This window comes from Poecilia formosa, unplaced genomic scaffold (assembly GCF_000485575.1).
Source record: "Poecilia formosa unplaced genomic scaffold, Poecilia_formosa-5.1.2 Scaffold209, whole genome shotgun sequence".
NCBI lineage: Eukaryota > Metazoa > Chordata > Actinopteri > Cyprinodontiformes > Poeciliidae > Poecilia > Poecilia formosa.
This window is the reverse complement of record NW_006800148.1, coordinates 377,270-403,863: the sequence shown is the minus strand read 5'-3', so window position 1 is coordinate 403,863 and position 26,594 is coordinate 377,270. Positions and strand designations below refer to the sequence as shown.

General features: G+C 39.6%; 5 protein-coding genes across 11 annotated transcripts in view; 2 read left to right on the top strand and 3 right to left on the bottom strand.

Annotated features, from left to right (window-relative positions):
- Positions 1-908: 908 nt before the first annotated feature.
- LOC103148640 (uncharacterized) lies at positions 909-7,618 on the top strand. Of its 3 annotated transcripts, XM_007567498.2 has the most exons (11): positions 909-1,019; positions 1,293-1,517; positions 2,485-2,542; positions 3,137-3,524; positions 4,375-4,469; positions 4,559-4,642; positions 5,396-5,471; positions 5,908-5,999; positions 6,184-6,302; positions 6,392-6,491; positions 7,394-7,618. In XM_007567498.2, the coding sequence occupies exons 2-11, from the start codon at positions 1,384-1,386 to the stop codon at positions 7,463-7,465; spliced, it is 1,218 nt and encodes a 405-aa protein (XP_007567560.1). In that variant the 5' UTR covers positions 909-1,019; positions 1,293-1,383; the 3' UTR covers positions 7,466-7,618. The 3 variants fall into 3 exon arrangements, 2 of the variants coding, with proteins under 2 accessions (XP_007567560.1, XP_016534888.1); XR_001664143.1 differs by having other exon boundaries at positions 5,908-6,302; positions 7,394-7,481; XM_016679402.1 differs by lacking the exon at positions 7,394-7,618 and having other exon boundaries at positions 5,908-6,302; positions 6,392-6,516.
- On the bottom strand, positions 7,529-9,377 carry LOC103148641 (LYR motif-containing protein 5-like). Of its 3 annotated transcripts, XM_007567501.2 has the most exons (4): positions 9,055-9,377; positions 8,891-8,976; positions 8,746-8,801; positions 7,529-7,858 (listed from the first exon to the last, which is right to left on the bottom strand). In XM_007567501.2, exons 3-4 carry the CDS (start codon positions 8,791-8,793, stop codon positions 7,652-7,654), a joined length of 255 nt encoding a protein of 84 aa, XP_007567563.1. In that variant the 5' UTR covers positions 8,794-8,801; positions 8,891-8,976; positions 9,055-9,377; the 3' UTR covers positions 7,529-7,651. The 3 variants fall into 3 exon arrangements, with proteins under 3 accessions (XP_007567563.1, XP_007567562.1, XP_007567561.1); XM_007567500.2 differs by lacking the exon at positions 8,891-8,976 and having other exon boundaries at positions 9,055-9,140; XM_007567499.2 differs by lacking the exon at positions 8,891-8,976 and having other exon boundaries at positions 7,652-7,858; positions 8,746-8,837; positions 9,055-9,141.
- Positions 9,378-9,896: 519 nt separating this feature from the next.
- nedd1 (NEDD1 gamma-tubulin ring complex targeting factor) overlaps positions 9,897-26,594 on the bottom strand; it is an 18,957-nt gene continuing 2,259 nt past the window's right edge. Inside the window, exons 3-27 of the mRNA XM_016679359.1 lie at positions 25,976-26,070; positions 25,401-25,517; positions 25,177-25,317; positions 23,959-24,188; positions 23,659-23,860; positions 22,580-22,700; positions 21,234-21,365; positions 20,828-20,884; positions 20,672-20,746; positions 20,401-20,570; positions 19,659-19,836; positions 19,441-19,588; positions 18,705-18,771; positions 18,514-18,615; positions 17,341-17,383; positions 17,032-17,087; positions 15,955-16,144; positions 12,968-13,222; positions 12,559-12,615; positions 12,403-12,477; positions 12,118-12,299; positions 11,374-11,551; positions 11,156-11,303; positions 10,420-10,486; positions 9,897-10,330 (exon numbers count right to left, since the gene is read on the bottom strand). Coding sequence (XP_016534845.1) covers positions 10,226-10,330; positions 10,420-10,486; positions 11,156-11,303; positions 11,374-11,551; positions 12,118-12,299; positions 12,403-12,477; positions 12,559-12,615; positions 12,968-13,222; positions 15,955-16,144; positions 17,032-17,087; positions 17,341-17,383; positions 18,514-18,615; positions 18,705-18,771; positions 19,441-19,588; positions 19,659-19,836; positions 20,401-20,570; positions 20,672-20,746; positions 20,828-20,884; positions 21,234-21,365; positions 22,580-22,700; positions 23,659-23,860; positions 23,959-24,188; positions 25,177-25,317; positions 25,401-25,517; positions 25,976-26,070 — 3,191 coding nt within the window. The 3' untranslated portion in view covers positions 9,897-10,225. The remainder of the gene's footprint in view (positions 10,331-10,419; positions 10,487-11,155; positions 11,304-11,373; positions 11,552-12,117; positions 12,300-12,402; positions 12,478-12,558; positions 12,616-12,967; positions 13,223-15,954; positions 16,145-17,031; positions 17,088-17,340; positions 17,384-18,513; positions 18,616-18,704; positions 18,772-19,440; positions 19,589-19,658; positions 19,837-20,400; positions 20,571-20,671; positions 20,747-20,827; positions 20,885-21,233; positions 21,366-22,579; positions 22,701-23,658; positions 23,861-23,958; positions 24,189-25,176; positions 25,318-25,400; positions 25,518-25,975; positions 26,071-26,594) is intronic.
- Positions 14,162-15,859, top strand: LOC103148637 (RING finger protein 44-like). The gene is made up of 4 exons (XM_007567491.2): positions 14,162-14,275; positions 14,460-14,578; positions 14,669-14,768; positions 15,680-15,859. Exons 1-4 carry the CDS (start codon positions 14,201-14,203, stop codon positions 15,749-15,751), a joined length of 366 nt encoding a protein of 121 aa, XP_007567553.1. The 5' UTR covers positions 14,162-14,200; the 3' UTR covers positions 15,752-15,859.
- On the bottom strand, positions 15,815-17,626 carry LOC103148638 (LYR motif-containing protein 5-like). 3 transcript variants are annotated; one of them, XM_007567495.2, is made up of 4 exons: positions 17,341-17,626; positions 17,177-17,262; positions 17,032-17,087; positions 15,815-16,144 (listed from the first exon to the last, which is right to left on the bottom strand). In XM_007567495.2, the coding sequence occupies exons 3-4, from the start codon at positions 17,077-17,079 to the stop codon at positions 15,938-15,940; spliced, it is 255 nt and encodes an 84-aa protein (XP_007567557.1). In that variant the 5' UTR covers positions 17,080-17,087; positions 17,177-17,262; positions 17,341-17,626; the 3' UTR covers positions 15,815-15,937. The 3 variants fall into 3 exon arrangements, with proteins under 3 accessions (XP_007567557.1, XP_007567555.1, XP_007567554.1); XM_007567493.2 differs by lacking the exon at positions 17,177-17,262 and having other exon boundaries at positions 17,341-17,426; XM_007567492.2 differs by lacking the exon at positions 17,177-17,262 and having other exon boundaries at positions 15,938-16,144; positions 17,032-17,123; positions 17,341-17,427.

Sequence of the window (26,594 nt, the reverse complement as noted above, 5' to 3'; positions counted from 1 at the left end):
CCCGCTGCAGAGAAGCATCTCCACAGAATGATGCTGCCATTACCATGCTTCACAGTAGGGATGGTGTTTGGTGTCTTTCAAACGTATAGAGTCTTTAATGGCCAAAACACTCAGTTTTTGTCTCATCAGAACAAATAACTTGATTATGACTTAGCTAAACTCCAGGGGTTGAGTTTTTATTTATCCATCCCCTGATTTATACTTCAGTCTTCATGCTTCCAGACACAGGTGTCTTTGTACTACAAATACTTGATAAACACTCACTGCACTCAGGTGATCACCATTCCACTCATTGTGAGACTACTGGCACCAGTTGGCTGGACCTTTGTTAAATTAGGTCAGTCATTTTAAAGAGGGTGAATATTGTATGCAATCACTTATTTTATGTTAAATATGTCTATCAGTTGTCACTATTTTATAGCAACCAGGCTTCATTTGACATTTAAGATTTTTTGTAATTTTATTTTGCCAAAAAAGCCAATTTTTGTTGATCAAAATTGGTTGTTTTGAGTCTCATGCTGAAAGTTCAGCATATAATTCAGAATTTAAGCTCCACAATTCTTCAACAAACAAAAGCACATTCATGTTGTCTGGTGTAAAAAAAAGAGATAAATTAGATTATTTTGTGTAAGTGCTGAAAATGAATCAAGGACATTAAATAAAAAAGAGATAAAAATGCAGTTGGCTTTCATACCAAAGGGACATTTTTTTCTGTCTTAAACTTTTGAGAAAAAAAATAATTGTTTCAGGTTATGCATCTCCTTTGTTTCAGTCTGAATTCGGTGAGAACTTTACTAATAAATAAATCTATAAATTTAATCGAATTTTGTTTTCTTTCTTATGTGTCATATTGAAACCGAAAGTCTTTTATTGTGAAGGGGGATTTTTCGGTACTTTCTCCCCAAAGTGTTACCGGAAGTAGGTTACCTTATTTTGAAAGGGACTTTCTGTTGTCAGCTAAGCGGCGGTTCTCAGGCTGTATGTCCGTTCAGAAACCGAAAAGAAGGCAGAAATTGAAGGTAAACTCGTTTTTAATCTCATCATGTTTTCTGCTCTGGCGAAAGCAGTGAAGTTTAATTAATCTCTGATGTTTTAATTGTCTTGTTTGTCATTAAACCGCTTATTAATGAGCCTGTTGCAGCTAACTGGGCTAGCTATCACTGAAGCTACTTTCAGTTTAAAATGAATTATTTTCCCAGATTTTAAAAACTCATTTCACTGCAATATTTGAGATATCAGTTCGGCAGGTATTTCGGGTTTTTTACCGGTTTAAATATGGTTCTCTGTTACAGGCGACCTGCTCTTTATCCTCGTCACCATCCCGCTGATATGAGACTGAACCGAAGGTGATTGGTCAGTTTGGAGACAAGTTTGTGAAACGCGATGGCTGAGAGGTTCCCTGCCAGCCCTGGTTCTTCAGAACCGGACAGCCCCAGAGGTCTGAACCGAGGATGTCTGCTGGAACCCGCAGAGGACCTGTTCAGTGATCTGTCCGTCATTGTCCCAGAAACCCCCAGGTACAGACACACAGTTGTTTTTGTTTCGCTGCTCAAACTGCTGCTCATCTCTGGCTGTAGATTTAGACCTATTTCAATCAATCAAATTTTATTTATATAGCACATTTCAGCAGCAATGCATTTCAAAGTGCTTTACATAATTAAAATAAAAACAGCATGTGAGAAAGAGATTTAAAAAACATAAGTAAAACGTAAACAGTGAGAAAGAGAAAGAATTTAAACCAGATTCGGTTCGGTTTGTTGATTCTGGGTCACAAATTTTAGTTTAGTTCAGAGTTTTGTCCATTTTGTGAATATACAGCTATCACAAAATATACAAGGTTTCCTTTCTTGAATCTAATCTGTTCAAATTTAAAGATGGCACAGTTTGACAGATGGAATATGGAAAGTAGACGTGGGCGATATTACGGACTCAGAATTTTATCGCAATATTTTATGGTACTACTGTGATAATAAAAATGATTTTAAAAATGCAATTTATGACTTACCTTTTTTTTTTAGGTAACATTATGTCTGACACAAATATATGTGCCCCAAACACAAATATTGTTCTTTAAAAACACTCCCATCTGAAACTGAGTCCTTCAGGAGACCTCTTATTTATTTATTTTTATTTTTTTAAGTGATTTTTATATTACTAAGCTGCACACAGTAACTGCATTTAGTCATATTTTCAAATTTACTTTTATTTTTCAGGCTCTTGTAGAACAAACAGTGGGTGGAGAAAATGGCAAAAGTAGCATTTCCAATCATACTATAAGTGTTTTTTTTTTTCTTCGTAAGGCTAATAACTGAAATTTGTCATAACATTGATAAATAAAAAATTTTATCATAAGAAATTTTTCACAATAAATGATAATAAATGCTCTAACATGAGTTATTCTCCATGTTAACTAGTTTAGACTGAAACTGACGGCCACAGAAATGTCAAGCTCACAGCTAGTTTGTTCTGTCTGTTTTTCTCCAGCCCACAGCTCGGCAAACGTAGGAGACACCGCCGTACTGCGGAGGATCTTTACAGCCCTGTGAGTCCCGTTCTGGCTGAACATGATGTTTTATCACAATATTTGCAGTGCTATATGTCATAGAACACAGTCAACTCAACAATTGAAACATTACATTTTGTTAAATGCCGTCGTTACAGATGAAATGTTGATTTATATTTTGTTTATTATGTTTCTAAAGAAACTCTAACCAGGTGGGTTTTTAGTTTAGATTTAAAGGCACTCAGTGTTTTGGCTGTTTTGCAGTTTTCTGGAAGTTGTTCCAGATTTGTGGTGCATAGAAGCTGAATGCTGCTTCTCCATGTTTGGTTCTGGTCTTGGGAACCAGAACTAGAAGACCTGAGAGGTTCTGGAAAGTTGCTATGACAACACCAGATCTTTAATGTATTGTGATGCTGAGCCATTCAGTGATTTATAAACTAACAGCAGGATTTAAAGTCCATTCTCTGAGCTACAGATAACCAGTGGAAGGACTGTAGAACTGGGTGATGATCTCTATCTTCCTGCTTTTAGTCAGAACGCCAGCAGCAGCTTTCTGGATCAGCTGATTATTTTTAAGCAAACCTGTGAAGAAGAATGATAAATGCTTAGTCAGCATTCTTTCTCTCTGTTTAGGGACCTCAGGTGGCGACCGGCGGCTCTCCAGGACCAGAGAAGTCCATAGGGGCCGGCGAAGGTTTTTCACTTAAATCTAAGCGCCGGCGACTGGTCGACCCGAGTGTCGGCTTCGTTCCAGCATCATCTCTCAGGAGTTTTCCTCTGGGCGGCTGGCTGGAAGCCCCGTCCTCCTCATCATCTTCTTCCTCCTCGTCTTCGTTGTCTTACTCCTCCAACTCCTCCTCCGTCTCCTACCTCACTCCAGAGTCAGTCCTCAGGTCAAACCAGATTGACGCGTCAGCTTCAGCGTCTCCCCCCGCAGCAGCATCCTCATCCAGCTCGCTGTCCTTCCTCACCGATGAGGAGAGGAAATGGCTGAACGAAGGACAAGGAGACGCCTCACTAGGTCAGGACACAGCGGCGCTCAGCGATGGGGCTTAAACATAAAATCTCATGAATTCATGCCAGATTTAAATCAATTTGTTTTTTCTCACTTTCTTTTTTAAAATGGATATGACAGAAAATGTGTTCAAGAAATGGCTTTTACTTCAGTAATCCCTTTTATGAGAATCATTAGGGAGTTTTAATTAGGATTAATTTATTATGGAAATAGTCATCAACTAATTTAGTGATTGATTAATTGTTAAGTGGAGTATACAGACTCAAATAAAAATTTTGCTGAAAAAACCCCAACATTTTCAGAGCAGTAGTTACTAGGCACCTGATCCACATCGACTCATCAATACTAACTAGAGCTGAAACAATCGGATTAATTGTGATTATTGAAGTAGCTGTTAGCTAATTTAGTAATTGTTTAATCATTAACTGGAGTATTGGAGTCTTAAAAAAAGACAATTTCCTGATAGAACAAAAATATTCAGACCAGAAATTAAGCCAAAACTGTACAATAAATATTTGCATCTAATTGTTCCTAGGGCTGGACGATAAATCAGTTTATTGAATATTTGGTTTTTGAAGATTAAATTTTTAGCAAATCTGGATTTTCTTTCCACCAATGCACTCATTTAGCTTCCATAGTTCAGAGTCAAACAAGATGGCCGCCCTGTGCTGACATCATTCTGAAGTATGGAAACCAAAGGGGTGCATCGGTGAAAAAAATCCACATTTTCCAAAAATTAAATCTTCAAAAATCCAATAAATCAATAAGATCGATTTGTCTCCAGTCGTAGGTCAGAGTTTGGACAATAAAGCTGCACCTGAAGCTTCGTAGCTTCATCTGTCTGTTTGTGCTGCAGACGTGGTGGAGCAGATCGTCATCAGCGATGATGAGGAGGCGACTGTTCGCTCGTTACAGATGAAGGAAGACGAGGCGCTGGCGCGGAGCCTGCAGGTGGGACTTCCTTACATCCTGCTGCAGACTCCCAGCAGCTCACCTGAACAGGTGGGACTAACTTCCTGTTTTGGTTTTGTTTGTTTCAGGCTCAGTTCGACCATGAGGAGTCGCTCAGCAGACATCATCATCACAGCCATCATCTTCATCATCATCAGCAGAGCCACCAAAGGGTGAGGCGAATGATTTATCAAAATAAAATGTCTGCATATTTAAACCTGATTCTTTTATTTAGTGTTGGTTGTAGAGCAGGGCTGTGCAAAGTGCAGCCCGGCTTTTTTATCGGTCGTATTTAACAATGGAAAATGTTAAATACGACATAAAGTATTTCTATTTTTATAACCAAAAGATTATAATAAGTAGAACACAGTGTATCTGAAACTTTTACTGAAAAGTCAACTTTGTGGCATCCAGATCAGCTTTTATTTATTTTATTAAACTTTACTAAATATAATGTTTTGAAAGGAAGTGACACAAAACCTGTTCTTATAACTGAAAATAAAAATTTGTCCAGTCGACTTCAAAAGAATTTGGAAATTATATACAACAAAACATCTGTAATGTTTAGCAGACAATTATCTATTTAAAAAGACAATGGCATGTGATTATACAAACACAATTTATAGAAAAACTAGTTTTGTTTAGGTCAGGTTTCTTTGCTCTTTGTTTTATTTCCATAATATTTTGTCAACTTTTAACATTTTTCAACAGAAACAGTTTTAACTTGAAATATATTCTGTTTATTAATGCAGTGATGACCAAAGTGGAGCGTTAGTCGAGTTTACCTTTACACGCAAAATATCAGTGAATATTAATGTGACGAGTTTCATATTTACTGAACTGTTAATTTAGCTCCAGTTGGATCTCTGACAGTCAGCTCCTGCTGTTTGGTTTAACCCAGTTCTGGTTCTTCTCTCTGTGTGCAGTGTTATTCCTACGTCCAGCCCAGCTGGATGTCTCAGGTGTTGGCTGCCGTCTCTCCTCTGGTTGGATTTGAAGATGGTATGATCTGAAAGTGTTGTTGTTTTTTAACTTATTTCTCCTTTATATACAGCATTAGCTGCTTTTCCATTACAAATGAGAGCAAAACTTTGTTGATATTCCGCTAATGTAAAAAAAAAAAACAAACAAAAAAACAATTTTGCTATTGCTGTGTTTCCATTTAATTAGAAAAATAAAATATGTTTTTTTGTATGGTTTTGTCCTAATTACAGCTCTGAGTGTTATTTTGGTAAATGATTTGTTTTAGAGTCTCTATACTTCAGTTAACAATTAAGTACTACATTAGTTGACGACTATTTCAATAATCGATTAATTTGATAAATCGTTTCAGGACACTAAAACTTTTTGAAAGTAATCATATTACACATCATAGAGATGATATAAACTAGCATCTGATTTGTTTGTTTTAACCAATGCACCTGGTGTGTTTCCATAGATCTGATTGGTCAGCACATGCGGCGTGGGCGGGGCCGAAGGAGGAGCAGGTTACCTGACTTCGCAGAAGATCTCCAGGGGAACGACTACGAGGTGAGAAACCAACCCGAACCCAATGTCGTCTCCGAACAACGGCGGGTTTTTTTTTGTTGTTGTTTTTTTCTTTCTTTCCGGAAAGTTCCGGAAAGTTCCCCCCAGAGCAGGGAGCCATGGAAACGCCTGGTTTCCGTGGTAACTGCGGTAAGGGGTTACCACGATTCCTTTCTTCTCCTCTCAGGCTCTCCTGGAGTTCGAAGAGCGGCAGGGCGCCGTTGTGTCAAAGAAAATGAGTCGCAGGGAAATCCAGAGGTTTCCAACCAAAAACTTCTGCTCTGCGACCAACAGCGGGAACACCCAGTGAGTCCAGAACCCGGTCTGGTCCAGTCCGGTCCGACCCGACCCGAACCGGAAGATTTAACCTGCCTCTCTGTTTCACCCATCCGCAGGTGTCAGATATGTTTCTGCGAATACGCTGACAAGGACAAGCTGAGGATGCTGCCCTGTTTCCATGACTACCACGTCCAATGCATCGACAGGTGGTTAAAGGTACAGGCACAGAGAAACAAACACCCAAGTTTTTATTGTCAAGTTGCTAAATTATCTCCAGACCCTTAAAATGTAGAATGCATAACGGTTATTTTAGTAATTTATCGATTAATCTGACGATTAATCTCACATTTTCCAGGGTTTTCATTTAAACACTTGAGCCTTTTTTACACATTATAAATGCATTAGAAAATGTGAATAAACAATTCAGTTCCGTTTAGTGAAAAGGAAAACATTTTATTACCTAAAATGCAGCAGTATATTATTCTGCTGATCAGTTGCAGCTAAAAAAATACTTCTAACATAAAAAGCTCATCCAGTTCTGCTGGACTTATCAATTAACTGATTAGTAATTGGAATATAAAGGTGCTGAATTGAAGATTTGTTTATTTTACAGAATTTGAACCAGGTGAAGCTAAACCAATGCTAGTTGATGAGTTCTTTGTAACACATTTACAGATAGAAAAGATTTTTCACCTTAAAAGCAAAATGAGTATCTTTTTATACAGTTTGGGTTTAATTGTCTGAAGATCTTGTTCTTTCAGCAAATGTCCTTCTTTTGAGTCTGTATTATTATTATATATTTATATTATTTAAATAATCAATTAATCACGGTTAATCGTTTCAGCCTTAATTGTGTTTTCTCTTTTATGTAAAGCTTTTAATCACTGTTTCCCCCTAAATTGTTCGTACAGTAAACTTGCAAAGAATAACAAAACAAAAAAAGACTACTTTATTTGCTTGATTTTTAATTTTTTTTTGTCTGACTCAACAGTTTTTTCTCATATAACAAAACGTTTGGACACGCCTGCTTTAGATAAACCCTGCTGATTTTCTAACAGAGTGAGATGTCTGTCTGTGATGAACATCTCTGTATTAACCTGCCTGTTTCCCCCTGACAGGACAACTCCACCTGTCCTATCTGCAGGGCCAACCTGGCTGACGGAGACTCTCTAGCGCCCCCTACGCTGTGACCCGAAACTCCTCCCTGTTTTCTAAAGAATAACTGATCCATTATTTTTAGACTGTTATTCCCTTTGTATTTTTTTTTATATATATTAAACTCTGCAGGGTCAGTTGAAGCTGCTGTTGTTTGATCTGTTCTTAAATAAAAATGTTTCTATTTTCTTTTTTTCTATGTGAGTCTTTGCGGAGCGTCTTCACTCCTCGTAGTAACGCTTCTTCATCGCCCGGTACTTCCTCAGGTAGTAGAGCGCCTCCAGCTCCCGCGCCACGTACTCCCCCCGGGCGATCATGGCCTTGATCTGCTCTGGGTCCTGGACCGACTTGTTCTTGGTAAACGCCGCTCTCAGACGGTCCCTGAAGTAGTCACCGCCTTTCGGGTATTCCCGGCCGAGGTAGAGGAGCTGAGGATGAAGATTGGTGAATGAAATTTAAAGGGGACATATTCATATTTTGCATATTTTTTGTACTTCCATTTTGGTCTCAACTGCTTCTAAAAACACCCAGCTGTTTTTTGGCAATAAGTAAAAACATTTTTGGTGTCTGGAAAATGAGCCATTAAAAAAAAAAAAACCCTAATAAATCTAGCAACCCTAGAAAAACTCTGCTCATTACCTAGCAACCCTGGCAGAACCCCACCGGTTACCTAGCAACCCTAGCTGAGTTCCAGCATGTTTGGTCAGCTGCTTTTACCACTGTATGCACTGTACAATGGCTGCTGGAAAAGAGAAGTGTTTTGTTCTGGACTTACCATCCACAAACTACTTGCTAAATTCTTGTTGGTTGTTCCGGAGTTTCTATTTCTGCTTTTCAAAGATGTACGGTTGTACAGTATAACTGTTTATCCACTTGCAGCCATTTTCACATGTCAGTGTAAAACCCTTGGTTAGTGATGTAGCCAGCAGCAGCTTATTTGGATTTAAAGTTACAAGAGCCCTAAAATAGCTAAAAATAAGGAGAACTGAGCAGACTAACGAGACCTAACATTTTCAAAGAAGCATATCAGGTCACCTGTAAACCGCCTTCATCTTTGTGTTGTCTCAGGTTGTTTTATTATATCAGAACTAGAATAAGGGGTCATATTTTGCTTGATGATCATGAGAGAAAAGTTAAAGTGCAACAGAACCGTGACATTTGGACCTCTGATTCACTCCGAGCCTAACACAAACTCTCCATTTATTAAATGAATAGAAATCACAGGAAGCTTATTGGCTGTTCTGCGTCTTCACCTTAGTGACTTCACTGATAATCTGTCAACTGATTGGTTAATAATGAAGAACTGAAAACTCACGTTCTTGTAGAGCCGAACCACCTCAGACCGCAGAGGGTTGGCCATCATCCAAAGAGCTGCGAAACAAAACGGCATGAATATATCTGAAGATTCTGTTGAAATGGACCAGAAAATAAGTCAATATTTTTGCATTTCTGCACCATACATGTTCTCTCTGCAGTGGAGACGGCGTTCGGTTTGCTCAGGTTACATGTAAAAGGATATATCTGTACTACGGTGAAGGTTAAACAGCTGTTCGAGCAGGAAGTTCACACAGTTGGTTCAGTTGGACTCAGGATAGTTACAAAATGACGACTACTCTGTTCTCACCTGTCCAGGTGACCTCCGGACTCTCCGGTGAACCGAAGGCGAACTTTAACCCGGTTAAACCCGGAAAATGGTTCGGTTCGCCCTGTTTGCAACCGTTTGTGTGGAAAATAAACTTGAGGTGGACCGCCCAGACAGGCTGATTTAAATTTCAAACTTTGTCTGTAAATCTGAACCTTGAAAACAAGCAGAATCTGGAACTCCGAGTAAACAACCAAAGAGTAGCGAATATCAAGATGGTGACCAAAAAAGGCCGACGACGATAAAACTGGTACAGACTGCTGAGAATCAAAGAGCCGCGAAGGTTGGATGGTAATCTTCCAAACACTGACCAAAACGTCTAAAAATAAATGTGACGAACGTGAAACTAATAAGTTTTGAAGCGTAACTAATTACATTAACTTGTTAAACGTAATTCTACGAGTAGTTTTAGTAAATATGCCATACGTTTTAATTGTACTTGAGTAGCACTATAAAGTATGTAGTGGTGGGACTCAATTACATTTTTTTAATCGAAATGAATCGCATGTTAATAGAAAACCCAGACGTTGGGGACAGAGTACCGAAGGTTTGGATGATAATCCTCCAAACTCTGACCAAAACTCAAATTTAATTGAAATAAAAGCGTTAAATGTAAACTTCTGAATTTTAATAGTAATAAATACATATGAGATTCTCATTATTGTGGCATTTAACAAATACAAATAACACGGGTAATTCTGACCTAAAACAAGAAAAGTTTGTTTTGACTTAACTTTAGAGTAAAAAACGTTGCATGTCTTGATTTGGTGTATGTAAACTTCTAGTTTTAGTTAATTACAAGTGACAGATGACTCTCCAGATTGTTTTTAAATAAGTCAATTTATTTAAGATTCATATTAAGAAACTTCCGAACAAATTTAATTTGTAGTGGAAAAACAGCTTCTCTTTTACAATTCTCTATTTTTCACCCAAGATGTTTCTTGATAAAAACACAAACACACAGACGAACCGCTCACAATTTCATGCATCAACAGACAAAATATTAAATTACAACATAACACGTTGAGTCAAAATGCTGGTTTCTGTCGGTCATTTACTGAATTTGATGCAGACAAACAGAATAAGCAGTTTGGGATGAAGGCACTGCAGCCTGTCAGACTCAACTCGGGGCTAAAGGCTGGATGACAGCAGCTCAGTAGTTCGCTTTGAGCTGGCGGTTTTCCTCCCGCAGCCTCTCGATCTCCTCCACCAGAGACTCGTTGACAGAATATTTCTCAATCAGACCGTGGATCTCCGTCTGGAACAACATGTCAAGTGAACGTCACCGGTTTTAGCTAAATAAAAGGACCAAATTGAACATAAATCCTCAGAATGAAAAGCTTTTACCAGCTGGATGTAAAACTGCCGGATCATTTCCACCTGCAGGTTGAGGATGTCCTGGTGACAGGCGGTCCTAACGTCACAGGAAAAAAACAACCTTTAAATTCAGCGTTTTCCAGTTTTCTGCTCAGGTGAGGAAGCTTTTCAACTAACGTTGGTCAAAGTGGGGAGCGGGGGCCATTTACGGTCCCTGGACTGATTTATTTGCAACCTCCCCCCAACCACAATTCAAGAATAAATTAGGACAAAAATACAACTTTTAAATTAAAATCTACTTAGAAAAATGTTAGATGCAACACAAAGCAATCAACTTTTCCAACCTTTCTGGTTTCCTTCTGTTGTCATGGCGACTAAGACCATATCTACTCATCGACAAACTTTAAAGTAAACCTTGGTGAACCACAGCCTGCTTTTAATTGCTGTATTAAGACTTGGCTACATACAGCAGGTGTTTTCAGATGGAGACTGAACTAGATTCTGTTTTTATTGCTGAAAATAGAAAATGTTTCTCAGGATTCTTCAAAAATAACTGGGTGCCTTTCATTAAAGAAGAAAAACATACAACAGTTAAAGTTTTCTATCAACACCATTCCTACAAAAAATGTGTTTAATATAGATAGTTTATGCTTAATTTATTGTTGAGTAAATAAAAAAATGTTTTGTTTTTTTTTTTGTTTTTAAAAATGATTTTATTTTTGACCCGCTAATAGTTTTGAGTGCAAGTGATAAAAAGTTTGGACACCTGAACTCCTCCAGCGTTTCGTGGATCATGTTCTGGATGAAGTGGATCTGCAGGGACGTGAGCGGAGCGGCGCCGTCCTGTCCGACCACGTCTGCGATGTTCTGGGACAGAGACGAGCACGCCGCTGCCATCGCAGCTGAACCTGAAGCTTAACGCAGGAATCAGGATATTAGAAATGGACCCAGACTGATGCCGTAACCATGGAAACCAAGTTGTACCTGCTGCTGCGGCGGCAGATGAGCCGTAACTGAGCTGAGTCTGAATGCCGTTGGCTCCACGGAGGCTCGGTTCTGGAGTGTAGAAAGGCGTCACCGCCTGACTCTGATTGGTCTGCTGGGTTGTGGTGGGCAGAGTCGGAGCTTCCCCTTCCTGGCTGGAGCCACTGCTCCTCTCAGGCTGAAACAACAGAGGTCAGAGGTCAAACCTTTGCTTCAGACCAGAGTTTATCAAAGTGGGGGCCTCAGAAAGTTGGAGAAGATGAGAAAAAACATTTTTAAAAAAGCTTTTATTTTTAAATTTATCATCATTTTTATTGTACAACAATCTTTTTAAAATACAAGTTAAAATAATTATTTCTGACGCTCATTTTCTGATTGGCTGCCAGCTAAATTCATCTTTGCTCCTCAAACTAACGGAGCAATCAGAAAACGGAAAAGATTCAGACAAGAAAAAGACCAGAAGGACTGGGAAAATAAAATAAAATTTTATGTGATTAATGTGAAATATTACATGTTTTCTTTTGATCTGGTAATAAAGTCATAAAATATTTATCTGATAAAAAAGAACACATGACCATCTAAAATCAGCATTTATGCTAAATTAATGTAATAATTATTGAATAATAAATAAAAAAACACTGTAAAAGCTGATGTTTGTTTACATTTTGTAGAGTTTTCTGTAGGTTTCTTAATGCTTGTTGAAGAAAAAGTTTGGTAATCCTCCTGACTAAATATGGTCATCACCTTCCTGTCAGATGGCTCAAAGCCGGCGGCGGCGGCGGCAGCGGCGGCGTTGGTCGGCTCTTCCTCTTTGATCGTCTGCGGGGACAGGAAGATGGACAGCGGGCTGTAGGACCGGCCCCCAGTGGCGCCCCGGTGGGTCCCCAGGGGCGTCCGTCGCTGTGAGCCACCACCTGAGTGAGAGTCTGACAGCAGCCAGAGAGGTCATCGCCATGGCAACAGGCAAACACATGTAGATTAATCTGCTGAAAACTTGCATCAGAACAGGGTTTCCAGTAAAACTCTGACCTTCTCTGACCGGAGAGAAGATGTCCAGGCTGGCCCGTCCCACCAGCTGCTGACCTTCGCTCTCCACACCGGTAACTATGGAAACACAGACCGGGCGTTAATCCAGAACCAGATGAATTATGAGGGGGTGGAAGGAAGTGATGCGTCCTGCGGTACCCTGTGATCTTCCAAAGGAAGCGTCTCCTACTACGCCCTGAGTCCCTGGGTCTGGACCTGCAGCAGCAGCAGAGAAACCAAATTAAACACATCTGTCTGCAGCTGGGATGGAGCATAAAAATGTAGATTTAAAAGTTAAACAGAGAAAGAAAATGTGAGACAGCTTCATAATTATTAGCAGCAGAACAAACCACCATTGTGCTGTGATGGCCTTTAACATATTAATCATGGAAATTGTAAAATTTTCCCAAATTTACACAACAGAAGAAAGGCTTGAGATGCCCTCTGCTGGCCATTACACAGAATGCAATCTTAAGAAAGTTCTGTACTGATTTTATATTTTCTGTCTTATTAAAGTAAATATAAATTCAGAAATAAATGTTAATTTATAAAAATTAGATTTTTTGACCTTCGCGAGGAGGAGAGAAGACGTCCAGACTGTTCCGTCCCACCATCCCAAACTTCTCCCCCTGAGGATGTTGCTCTGCCCCCTGCTGGCCTTCACCCTCACGACACATCACCTCCGCGCTGGTGCCCTCTGCTGGACAGAACACTCCAATCACTGGATTTTCTTCACAGAAAACAGGATGAAACATGTTTTGAAGAGGAAAATCCTCACAGAACCAGAACTTTCCAAACAAGTGTTTTGGGAAGCGCTTAATTTCTCAACACTGCCTTCTGTTGAGGATGTATTAATAGTTTTTATTTTGTATACTAATCACCATTATTTAAGCATTTTGTTCAGGGTTATACTTTTTATTTCTTTGGTTCATTCTTCTGTATGTGTTTGTTATGCAGAACAGGATTCAAGATAAATCCAATTCAAACAAACAGGAGCTTAAAATCTGGAAAAGAAAATCCAACACAAGTTTAAGATTTGTGAGCCTTAACATTTGTTTTTAGAAATGGCAGTAGATCACATTCCTGGGAAAATTATTGGAGTAAAACTTTCAAGTTTTTCTTCTTTCAGTTCAGAAATGACTGGACTTTATTCCAATAAGAACCAAAAAGGAAATTTTAACACAAAGATTAATTTTTCCACTTTGTCCAGATGTAGAAAATGGTCTCCAGCTAAAGTTGGATTATTATTTTATCTATGGTAAAGAGCTGTTTCCCTCTTTATAAAATATTTTCCTGACTTTATGTCACTCTAGATTATAGGACGCATTAGTCAAAAAATGGGACAAGAAGTGGGGGGAAAAAAGCACTGGAAAATGAGTCAAATTTATTTAGAAATTGTTATAGCCTGGAAAATAATATAATTTAGATGTTATTCCAGCTATTTTTCTGGAAGCTTGTTTTTCAAACCTGGAGACTTTCTGTTTATCCACAAGGAGATGTGATTTGGGAAAGGCAGCACATTTTATGCAGGTTTCTCAACCCTGATGCTTCGGGCCCACAGACCTGCTGAAGCTTGATAAGCAACTTTTATTTAGAAATTAAAGTACAGCTGGAAACACAAGCTTATTATACCTTCACNGACTATTTCAATAATCGATTAATTTGATAAATCGTTTCAGGACACAAAAGCTTTTTGAAAGTAATCATATTACACATCATAGAGATGATATAAAATAGCATCTGATTTGTTTGTTTTAACCAATGCACCTGGTGTGTTTCCATAGATCTGATTGGTCAGCACATGCGGCGTGGGCGGGGCCGAAGGAGGAGCAGGTTACCTGACTTCGCAGAAGATCTCCAGGGGAACGACTACGAGGTGAGAAACCAACCCGAACCCAATGTCGTCTCCGAACAACGGCGGGTTTTTTTTTGTTGTTGTTTTTTTCTTTCTTTCCGGAAAGTTCCGGAAAGTTCCCCCCAGAGCAGGGAGCCATGGAAACGCCTGGTTTCCGTGGTAACTGCGGTAAGGGGTTACCACGATTCCTTTCTTCTCCTCTCAGGCTCTCCTGGAGTTCGAAGAGCGGCAGGGCGCCGTTGTGTCAAAGAAAATGAGTCGCAGGGAAATCCAGAGGTTTCCAACCAAAAACTTCTGCTCTGCGACCAACAGCGGGAACACCCAGTGAGTCCAGAACCCGGTCTGGTCCAGTCCGGTCCGACCCGACCCGAACCGGAAGATTTAAAACTGCCTCTCTGTTTCACCTATCCGCAGGTGTCAGATATGTTTCTGCGAATACGCTGACAAGGACAAGCTGAGGATGCTGCCCTGTTTCCATGACTACCACGTCCAATGCATCGACAGGTGGTTAAAGGTACAGGCACAGAGAAACAAACACCCAAGTTTTTATTGTCAAGTTGCTAAATTATCTCCAGACCCTTAAAATGTAGAATGCATAACGGTTATTTTAGTAATTTATCGATTAATCTGACGATTAATCTCACATTTTCCAGGGTTTTCATTTAAACACTTGAGCCTTTTTTACACATTATAAATGCATTAGAAAATGTGAATAAACAATTCAGTTCCGTTTAGTGAAAAGGAAAACATTTTATTACCTAAAATGCAGCAGTATATTATTCTGCTGATCAGTTGCAGCTAAAAAAATACTTCTAACATAAAAAGCTCATCCAGTTCTGCTGGACTTATCAATTAACTGATTAGTAATTGGAATATAAAGGTGCTGAATTGAAGATTTGTTTATTTTACAGAATTTGAACCAGGTGAAGCTAAACCAATGCTAGTTGATGAGTTCTTTGTAACACATTTACAGATAGAAAAGATTTTTCACCTTAAAAGCAAAAGGAGTATCTTTTTATACAGTTTGGGTTTAATTGTCTGAAGATCTTGTTCTTTCAGCAAATGTCCTTCTTTTGAGTCTGTATATTCCAGTTAACAATCCCTAAGTTAGTAAACATTATTTAAATAATCAATTAATCATGATTAATCGTTTCAGCCTTAATTGTGTTTTCTCTTTTATGTAAAGCTTTTAATCACTGTTTCCCCCTAAATTGTTCGTACAGTAAACTTGCAAAGAATAACAAAACAAAAAAAGACTACTTCATTTGCTTGATTTTTTTTATTTTGTCTGACTCCAGTTTTTTCTTGCATAACAAAATGTTTGGACACGCCTGCTTTAGATAAACTCTGCTGATTTTCTAACAGAGTGAGATGTCTGTCTGTGATGAACATCTCTGTATTAACCTGGCTGTTTCCTCCTGACAGGACAACTCCACCTGTCCTATCTGCAGGGCCAACCTGGCTGATGGAGACTCTCTAGCGCCCCCTACGCTGTGACCCGAAACTCCTCCCCGTTTTCTAAAGAATAACTGATCCATTATTTTTAGACTGTTATTCCCTTTGTATTTTTTTTTATATATATTAAACTCTGCAGGGTCAGTTGAAGCTGCTGTTGTTTGATCTGTTCTTAAATAAAAATGTTTCTATTTCCTTTTTTTCTATGTGAGTCTTTGCGGAGCGTCTTCACTCCTCGTAGTAACGCTTCTTCATCGCCCGGTACTTCCTCAGGTAGTAGAGCGCCTCCAGCTCCCGCGCCACGTACTCCCCCCGGGCGATCATGGCCTTGATCTGCTCTGGGTCCTGGACCGACTTGTTCTTGGTAAACGCCGCTCTCAGACGGTCCCTGAAGTAGTCGCCGCCTTTCGGGTATTCCCGGCCGAGGTAGAGGAGCTGAGGATGAAGATTGGTGAATGAAATTTAAAGGGGACATATTCATATTTTGCATATTTTTTGTACTTCCATTTTGGTCTCAACTGCTTCTAAAAACACCCAGCTGTTTTTTGGCAATAAGTAAAAACATTTTTGGTGTCTGGAAAATGAGCCATTAAAAAAAAAAAAACCCTAATAAATCTAGCAACCCTAGAAAAACTCTGCTCATTACCTAGCAACCCTGGCAGAACCCCACCGGTTACCTAGCAACCCTAGCTGAGTTCCAGCATGTTTGGTCAGCTGCTTTTACCACTGTATGCACTGTACAATGGCTGCTGGAAAAGAGAAGTGTTTTGTTCTGGACTTACCATTCAGCATCTACTTGCTAAATTCTTGTTGGTTGTTCCGGAGTTTCTATTTCTGCTTTTCAAAGATGTACGGTTGTACAGTGTAACTGTTTATCCATTTGCAGCCATTTTCACATGTCAGTGTAAAACCCTTGGTTAGTGATGTAGCCAGCAGCAGCTTATTTGGATTTAAAGTTACAAGAGCCCTAAAATAGCTAAAAATAAGGAGAACTGAGCAGACTAACAAGACCTAACATGTTCAAATAAGCATATCAGGTCACCTGTAAACCGCCTTCATCTTTGTGTTGTCTCAGGTTGTTTTATTATATCAGAACTAGAATAAGGGGTCATATTTTGCTTGATGATCATGAGAGAAAAGTTAAAGTGCAACAGAACCGTGACATTTGGACCTCTGATTCACTCCGAGCCTAACACAAACTCTCCATTTATTAAATGAATAGAAATCACAGGAAGCTTATTGGCTGTTCTGCGTCTTCACCTAAGTGACTTCACTGATAATCTGTCAACTGATTGGTTAATAATGAAGAACTGAAAACTCACGTTCTTGTAGAGCCGAACCACCTCAGACCGCAGAGGGTTGGCCATCATCCAAAGAGCTGCGAAACAAAACGGCATGAATATATCTGAAGATTCTGTTGAAATGGACCAGAAAATAAGTCAATATTTTTGCATTTCTGCACCATACATGTTCTCTCTGCAGTGGAGACGGCGTTCGGTTTGCTCAGGTTACATGTAAAAGGATATATCTGTACTACGGTGAAGGTTAAACAGCTGTTCGAGCAGGAAGTTCACACAGTTGGTTCAGTTGGACTCAGGATAGTTACAAAATGACGACTACTCTGTTCTCACCTGTCCAGGTGACCTCCGGACTCTCCGGTGAACCGAAGGCGAACTTTAACCCGGTTAAACCCGGAAAATGGTTCGGTTCGCCCTGTTTGCAACCGTTTGTGTGGAAAATAAACTTGAGGTGGACCGCCCAGACAGGCTGATTTAAATTTCAAACTTTGTCTGTAAATCTGAACCTTGAAAACAAGCTGAATCTGGAACTCCGAGTAAACAACCAAAGAGTAGCGAATATCAAGATGGTGACCAAAAAAGGCCGACGACGATAAAACTGGTACAGACAGCTGAGAATCAAAGAGCCGCGAAGGTTGGATGGTAATCTTCCAAACACTGACCAAAACGTCTAAAAATAAATGTGACGAACGTGAAACTAATAAGTTTTGAAGCGTAACTAATTACATTAACTTGTTAAACGTAATTCTACGAGTAGTTTTAGTAAATATGCCATACGTTTTAATTGTACTTGAGTAGCACTATAAAGTATGTAGTGGTGGGACTCAATTACATTTTTTTATCGAAATGAATCGCATGTTAATAGAAAACCCAGACGTTGGGGACAGAGTACCGAAGGTTTGGATGATAATCCTCCAAACTCTGACCAAAACTCAAATTTAATTGAAATAAAAGCGTTAAATGTAAACTTCTGATTTTTAATAGTAATAAATACATATGAGATTCTCATTATTGTGGCATTTAACAAATACAAATAACACGGGTAATTCTGACCTAAAACAAGAAAAGTTTGTTTTGACTTAACTTTAGAGTAAAAAACGTTGCATGTCTTGATTTGGTGTATGTAAACTTCTAGTTTTAGTTAATTACAAGTGACAGATGACTCTCCAGATTGTTTTTAAATAAGTCAATTTATTTAAGGTTCATATTAAGAAACTTCCGAACAAATTTAATTTGTAGTGGAAAAACATCTTCTCTTTTACAATTCTCTATTTTTCACCCAAGATGTTTCTTGATAAAAACACAAACACACAGACGAACCGCTCACAATTTCATGCATCAACAGACAAAATATTAAATTACAACATAACACGTTGAGTCAAAATGCTGGTTTCTGTCGGTCATTTACTGAATTTGATGCAGACAAACAGAATAAGCAGTTTGGGATGAAGGCACTGCAGCCTGTCAGACTCAACTCGGGGCTAAAGGCTGGATGACAGCAGCTCAGTAGTTCGCTTTGAGCTGGCGGTTTTCCTCCCGCAGCCTCTCGATCTCCTCCACCAGAGACTCGTTGACAGAATATTTCTCAATCAGACCGTGGATCTCCGTCTGGAACAACATGTCAAATGAACGTCACCGGTTTTAGCTAAATAAAAGGACCAAATTGAACATAAATCCTCAGAATGAAAAGCTTTTACCAGCTGGATGTAAAACTGCCGGATCATTTCCACCTGCAGGTTGAGGATGTCCTGGTGACAGGCGGTCCTAACGTCACAGGAAAAAAACAACCTTTAAATTCAGCGTTTTCCAGTTTTCTGCTCAGGTGAGGAAGCTTTTCAACTAACGTTGGTCAAAGTGGGGAGCGGGGGCCATTTACGGTCCCTGGACTGATTTATTTGCAGCCTCCCCCCAACCACAATTTAAGAATAAATTAGGACAAAACTACAACTTTTAAATTAAAATCTACTTAGAAAAATGTTAGATGCAACACAAAGCAATCAACTTTTCCAACCTTTCTGGTTTCCTTCTGTTGTCATGGCGACTAAGACCATATCTACTCATCAACAAACTTTAAAGTAAACCTTGGTGAACCACGGCCTGCTTTTTATTGCTGTATTAAGACTTGGCTACATACAGCAGGTGTTTTCAGATGGAGACTGAACTAGATTCTGTTTTTATTGCTGAAAATAGAAAATGTTTCTCAGGATTCTTCAAAAATAACTGGGTGCCTTTCATTAAAGAAGAAAAACATACAACAGTTAAAGTTTTCTATCAACACCATTCCTACAAAAAATGTGTTTAATATAGATAGTTTATGCTTAATTTATTGTTGAGTAAATAAAAAAATGTTTTGTTTTTTTTTTTGTTTTTAAAAATGATTTTATTTTTGACCCGCTAATAGTTTTGAGTGCAAGTGATAAAAAGTTGGGACACCTGAACTCCTCCAGCGTTTCGTGGATCATGTTCTGGATGAAGTGGATCTGCAGGGACGTGAGCGGAGCGGCGCCGTCCTGTCCGACCACGTCTGCGATGTTCTGGGACAGAGACGAGCAAGCCGCTGCCATCGCAGCTGAACCTGAAGCTTAACGCAGGAATCAGGATATTAGAAATGGACCCAGACTGATGCCGTAACCATGGAAACCAAGTTGTACCTGCTGCTGCGGCGGCAGATGAGCCGTAACTGAGCTGAGTCTGAATGCCGTTGGCTCCACGGAGGCTCGGTTCTGGAGTGTAGAAAGGCGTCACCGCCTGACTCTGATTGGTCTGCTGGGTTGTGGTGGGCAGAGTCGGAGCTTCCCCTTCCTGGCTGGAGCCACTGCTCCTCTCAGGCTGAAACAACAGAGGTCAGAGGTCAAACCTTTGCTTCAGACCAGAGTTTATCAAAGTGGGGGCCTCAGAAAGTTGGAGAAGATGAGAAAAAACATTTTTAAAAAAGCTTTTATTTTTAAATTTATCATCATTTTTGTTTTACAACAATATTTTTAAAATACAAGTTAAAATAATTATTTCTGACGCTCATTTTCTGATTGGTTGCCAGCTAAATTCATCTTTGCTCGTCAAACTAACGGCGCCATCAGAAAATGGAAAAGATTCAGACAAGAAAAAGACCAGAAGGACTGGGAAAATAAAATAAAATTTTATGTGATTAATGTGAAATATTACATGTTTTCTTTTGATCTGGTAATAAAGTCAAAATATTTATCTGATAAAAAAGAACACATGACCATCTAAAATCAGCATTTATGCTAAATTAATGTAATAATTATTGAATAATAAATAAAAAAACACTGTAAAAGCTGATGTTTGTTTACATTTTGTAGAGTTTTCTGTAGGTTTCTTAATGCTTGTTGAAGAAAAAGTTTGGTAATCCTCCTGACTAAATATGGTCATCACCTTCCTGTCAGATGGCTCAAAGGCGGCGGCGGCGACGTTGGTCGGCTCCTCCTCTTTGATCGTCTGCGGGGACAGGAAGATGGACAGCGGGCTGTAGGACCGGCCCCCAGTGGCGCCCCGGTGGGTCCCCAGGGGTGTCCGGCGCTGTGAGCCACCACCTGAGTGAGAGTCTGACAGCAGCCAGAGGTCATCGCCATGGCAACAGGCAAACACATGTAGATTAATCTGCTGAAAACTTGCATCAGAACAGGGTTTCCAGTAAAACTCTGACCTTCTCTGACCGGAGAGAAGATGTCCAGGCTGGCCCGTCCCACCAGCTGCTGACCTTCGCTCTCCACACCGGTAACTATGGAAACACAGACAGGGCGTTAATCCAGAACCAGATGAATTATGAGGGGGTGGAAGGAAGTGATGCGTCCTGCGGTACCCTGTGATCTTCCAAAGGAAGCGTCTCCTACTACGCCCTGAGTCCCCGGGTCTGGACCTGCAGCAGCAGAGAAACCAAATTAAACACATCTGTCTACAGCTGGGATGGAGCATAAAAATGTAGATTTAAAAGTTAAACAGAGAAAGAAAATGTGAGACAGCTTCATAATTATTAGCAGCAGAACAAACCACCATTGTGCTGTGATGGCCTTTAACATATTAATCATGGAAATTGTAAAATTTTCCCAAATTTACACAACAGAAGAAAGGCTTGAGATGCCCTCTGCTGGCCATTACACAGAATGCAATCTTAAGAAAGTTCTGTACTGATTTTATATTTTCTGTCTTATTAAAGTAAATATAAATTCAGAAATAAATGTTAATTTATAAAAATTAGATTTTTAGACCTTCGCGAGGAGGAGAGAAGACGTCCAGACTGTTCCGTCCCACGATCCCGAACTTCTCCCCCTGAGGATGTTGCTCTGCCCCCTGCTGGCCTTCACCCTCACGACACATCACCTCCGCGCTGGTGCCCTCTGCTGGACAGAACACTCCAATCACTGGATTTTCTTCACAGAAAACAGGATGAAACATGTTTTGAAGAGGAAAATCCTCACAGAACCAGAACTTTCCAAACAAGTGTTTTGGGAAGCGCTTAATTTCTCAACACTGCCTTCTGTTGAGGATGTATTAATAGTTTTTATTTTGTATACTAATCACCATTATTTAAGCATTTTGTTCAGGGTTATACTTTTTATTTCTTTGGTTCATTCTTCTGTATGTGTTTGTTATGCAGAACAGGATTCAAGATAAATCCAATTCAAACAAACAGGAGCTTAAAATCTGGAAAAGAAAATCCAACACAAGTTTAAGATTTGTGAGCCTTAACATTTGTTTTTAGAAATGGCAGTAGATCACATTCCTGGGAAAATTATTGGAGTAAAACTTTCAAGTTTTTCTTCTTTCAGTTCAGAAATGACTGGACTTTATTCCAATAAGAACCAAAAAGGAAATTTTATTTCCTTTTTGGTTTGGTTTTTGGTTTTATTTTTCCACTTTGTCCAGATGTAGAAAATGGTCTCCAGTTAAAGTTGGATTATTATTTTATCTATGGTATAGAGCCGTTTCCCTCTTTATAAAATATTTTCCTGACTTTATGTCACTCTAGATTATAGGACGCATTAGTCAAAAAATGGGACAAGAAGTGGGGGGAAAAAAGCACTGGAAAATGAGTCAAATTTATTTAGAAATTGTTATAGCCTGGAAAATAATATAATTTAGATGTTATTCCAGCTATTTTTCTGGAAGCTTGTTTTTCAAACCTGGAGACTTTCTGTTTATCCACAAGGAGATGTGATTTGGGAAAGGCAGCACATTTTATGCAGGTTTCTCAACCCTGATGCTTCGGGCCCACAGACCTGCTGAAGCTTGATAAGCAACTTTTATTTAGAAATTAAAGTACAGCTGGAAACACAAGCTTATTATACCTTCACTGTTTTAAATATGTACAGTTTGAGCAAAATTAAAACAGTATATTTTTCTAAAACAAATCTTTGCAGCAGAGTCTGCAGATACGCTCCAAAGAAAACAATCGTAATCAAACCTCATTGAATTTGCTTAACAAATTAATTCTATACTTTTTTTAATTTAAAGAATGAAAAACAGTTTTATCTTCTCAACAATTCTCCCACACATGAACCGCTCTAACTGAAGCGTTTAGGTCAGACAGCAGGAAAGGACAGTTGCGGGTTACCTGTGCAGGTGACCTGTTTCTGGGGGGCGGGGCCTGCGCTGGGGGCGGGGTCAGGCTGACTGCCCAGTTTGGAACTGGATCTCTTTGAACTGGAAGTCCTGGCAGACCCCAGTCTACTGGACTGAAGAGAAAGAATCAGGTCATGAGTGTAAATGTTTCTGAGGGAAGCAAGTTGTCGATTAATGAGTTAATTTAAAGTTAATTGATCTTATTTAACGATTACTTGATCAGTGGCTATTTTCTTAAAAACTTGAGTTTTCTCTTACACCATCTTTCCATAACATGAAGGGCTAAATTTTTCTTAATAGGTTAAATTTTTAAAAAGAAAACATCAATAAATTTAGACATTATTTTGAGTCGGTTGTAATAAATACTGACTGAATAAACATAAGCTGTTTTTCTAAACATTATTGAAATTAGACATATTTATAAAATATAACAAAACGGCAACCTCTTGGGTTGATGAATAGAAAAATAAAAGAAAACCAATATGTGAAACACTTCAAACGGAGATATGTTAATAAATAAACACTGTCCGTAGTTGCTTTTGAAGGGATGTTAGAACTTCGCTCCATGAAGTCTTAAAAAGCCATCTTGATTATTGGCATCTTTTTTTCGATCATGTTATAATTTCCCTGTGTTATCTCCTCCGCTCTTCTGTTATCACGTCCTACTGGCCTCCGGAGCACATCAGTAAATTTTAGGATGCTGTCGCTGCTCCGTTATGCATCTCGGCTGAATGAACGACATTAAGATGAAACTTAACTTGTCGAGTGTTTATATTTTAAAACTGAACCGCATAAAGTGAATTTCCATCCCACACCGGACTCTGTTTGGACCGTTTCTCTTTCCCGTTCTGGTTTGGCCGCCATCTTTGTTTCTGTATCAAAGGCTTTGTTTATTACGAATGAGCAGCGGCGCCCTCTGCTGGATGGCGGCCAAACTACAACACTAAAATAAGGCCTAATCAGACGTTTTCATTGGAACCAATTTTAATCTAATAACACATTAATCGACAATTTATTGTAAGATTATTAATTGCTTGGGTCCCTACTCTGATAATCCAGATCTTACTCCACCTTGAGTTTGCTGGCGTTACTCTGGAAACGCAGGCAGGTGACGGAGGTTTTGTGGGCCACTGTGACTCTGGTGGGGCTGCTGGAGTTCCTCAGGTCGTACTGGTAGATTTTCCCCTGAGTGGACCCGACCACCAGGCCGGTGCCGTCCAGCGTGAAGTCCACCGAGGTCAGAGGGCCGTCCACACGGATCGCCCGCAGGACTCTGCAGTCGAATAATTCAACACGGACATGTTCCAGATCTCATTGCATCAGCGTGAAGCATCAGAACTGGACCGATGTCTCAAAGCGAGCAGAACTCACAGTTTGCTGGCCGTGTCGTAGCAGATGATCTTCTTATCGAGGCCGACGCTGACGACAAGCAGGTCGCTGGTCGGGGAGAAGGCCAACCCCGAGCCGGGCGCCTTATGGGCGCCGTCGAACACCTGCAGCTCCCTCTGAGTGTTGGCGTCCCACAGCACCATGGTGCCGCCATCAGACACGCTTCCCAGCAGCGAGCGCTTCACCGTGGACAGCCGCAGGTCATGGATGGGCTGGAGAGGAAGAATAGGGAGGGGTGGGCATTTATTGTATCGTTTATCGTTATAAATTACGTATCATAAGATTTTTGATTTATCGTTTTCACAATATATTCCAATTAATGATGTTTAACTGTCCGTATATTGTTAGAATTGATATTTTCTCTGCCGTTTGTTCAAAGAGATCAATACATTTAAAAATATGATTAAATGCAGTTGCTATGTGGAGTTTAGTGACATGAATCAGATTTCTTTATGTGTCTGGTGTCCTTTTATAAATGTGAATGTTTATCAAGAGCATCATTCATGTTGGCTATGAATGTTGTGTAAATCTAATTTCACTTGTGATTAGGGCTGCAACTAACAATTATTTTACTAATCGATTATTCTGACGATTAATCGATTAGTCTGATAATAAAATTGGCACATTCATTTATCAGTTAACTACTTCAGCTTACTCTATGCAATATTAGAAATATATTCCAGAAATGAAAACAAACAATTAAATTCCTTTTTAAATAAGAATCTTAGCATTTTATTGCCTAAAATGTATTACCATAGCATTTATCTAGTGATTGCTTGATTATTTGTAGCAAACAATAAACCTGCAGCTAAAAAAATACTTCTAACATCAACATGTGGAAAACTCAAATCTTTCTGCTTGATTTAACATCAATACAATGCAGGACTGACCTGCTATTTATTATTTTACATAATTTGTATCAGGTGAAGCCAAAACTGCTATTTGAAGAGTTTTGGGTAAAACATATTTATAAATATTTGTTTTTACTTTAAATGCAAAATGTTTATATTTTTTATACAGTTTTGGCTTATTTGCCTCTCTGACGGTTTCATTCTTTTAGCAAATGGCCTTTTTCTGAGTCTGTAAACTCCATCAGTTAACGATTAATCGATGACTAAATTGATTATTTGAATAACTTTTTAATCACAATTAATAATTACTTATGATTGAATTCAAACCCCAGATGAGAATCAGTCTCACCTGGTTGCTGCCGTGGCCGAAAGCTCTGCTGGACAGGTTGGTGGTCAGGCTGTGCAGGACCAGGTCGCCGCTGGTGGAGCCGGAGACGATGCAGCTGTCGTTAGCGTTGAAGGACACGCAGGTGACCTCTTCTTTGTGGTCCTGAGACAGAAACAGGAAGCATCAGCAGCTCAGACTCCCAGCTGGTGGGTCGGGTGGGTTTCTGTGCACTGAGGTCTTCTTACTTTGAGGGAGCGGTGCAGCCTCTTGGACTTCAGGTCCCACATGTGGACACACTGGTCCAGACCGCCACTGACCAGAAACTGGGATGAGGAACTCAGACACACCCGGGTCTGTTTTTTCTGCATCAGAAACAAGAATGTAGGAAACATTTTAATAAAAAACTTATAATAATGATCATAATAGACATTTTAAACCTCTGACAGCATTTCCCCCAGTGTATCATAAGCCTGGCGGGCCACCAGGCTTGACTTGCGCCTCCACCAGGCTAGATAAAAAACACTTTAATTAGGATGAAACCATTGATATTTATGTTAATTGTGTTATTTTTATGTTTGCCTTTTTTAAGTTTTCATTTTTTTGTTGGTGTTAGGTGTTGATGATAATGTCTTCCTATAACACATATTTGCCTAGTCATATTTTTAAAATTCCTCTGAACTTTAAACATTTCTTTACCCAAAAATGCGTTGGGCCTCTGGCTGACAGCTCTGTCGCCCCCTACTGGTGGTCTCAGTGATTATTTTTTTTTCCCTCTGGTTTTAAATTTAGCTCAAAGATGAGACGACCAGAGAGGACTCACCCCATCGGCCAGTTCAACCACTGGAACAGGAGCCGACTTGAGGCTGGAAACCACCAGCTTGTCTCCGCTGCTGCTGGCACTCACCAGATACTGATCTGAGGGAACTGGGTCAAGGATGGAGACATTTTTAACTTGGTCGGCTAGGAATAAGAATAAAACACTGAAGTTACAGAAAAACATTAATATGAGGAGCAACATTGGTTCTCTCTGAGGACTCTGACTTCCTCCCACATTTCTAAAGCACAACTGTTAGATTCTCTAATTTGTGAGAGTGTGTGTGTGTGTGTGTGTGTGTGTGTGTGTGTGCATGGTCGTTTGTCTTGTGATGGACTAGTAACCTGTCCAGAGTGTATAAGATTTAAAGGGGAAGTGTTATATGCTTTCCAGTCACATAATCCCATTTTACAGCACAATCAAGTTGGGCCTCTGTCTCTTTAATGACTCCTGCTCTTTCTGAAACTCCGCCTTCAGGAAGTCAGCACAACATCGATCCTCTATTAACCCTTCAGCATCATTTTTACCAGCATTTCACTGAGAAGAGGCTCATATAAAGAGCTCAGCAATGTGCAGTTCAACCAGGTGTTTGCTAATTGCTGCTGGCTAGTCTGAAGGAGCCGAG

Excerpts from the sequence above, each read along its gene's own strand:
- LOC103148640 (XM_016679402.1), top strand. The coding sequence starts at position 1,384 with ATGGCTGAGAGGTTCCCTGCCAGCCCTGGTTCTTCAGAACCGGACAGC. Across the intron at positions 4,643-5,395 it reads ATCAGCAGAGCCACCAAAGG|TGTTATTCCTACGTCCAGCC; the intron begins GTGAGGCGAATG and ends CTCTGTGTGCAG. Across the intron at positions 5,472-5,907 it reads TCTGGTTGGATTTGAAGATG|ATCTGATTGGTCAGCACATG; the intron begins GTATGATCTGAA and ends GTGTTTCCATAG.
- LOC103148637 (XM_007567491.2), top strand. The coding sequence starts at position 14,201 with ATGCGGCGTGGGCGGGGCCGAAGGAGGAGCAGGTTACCTGACTTCGCA. Across the intron at positions 14,276-14,459 it reads TCCAGGGGAACGACTACGAG|GCTCTCCTGGAGTTCGAAGA; the intron begins GTGAGAAACCAA and ends TTCTCCTCTCAG. Across the intron at positions 14,579-14,668 it reads ACCAACAGCGGGAACACCCA|GTGTCAGATATGTTTCTGCG; the intron begins GTGAGTCCAGAA and ends ACCTATCCGCAG.
- LOC103148638 (XM_007567492.2), bottom strand. The coding sequence starts at position 17,106 with ATGCCGTTTTGTTTCGCAGCTCTTTGGATGATGGCCAACCCTCTGCGG. Across the intron at positions 16,145-17,031 it reads TGGTTCGGCTCTACAAGAAC|CTCCTCTACCTCGGCCGGGA; the intron begins GTGAGTTTTCAG and ends CTTCATCCTCAG.
- LOC103148641 (XM_007567499.2), bottom strand. The coding sequence starts at position 8,820 with ATGCCGTTTTGTTTCGCAGCTCTTTGGATGATGGCCAACCCTCTGCGG. Across the intron at positions 7,859-8,745 it reads TGGTTCGGCTCTACAAGAAC|CTCCTCTACCTCGGCCGGGA; the intron begins GTGAGTTTTCAG and ends CTTCATCCTCAG.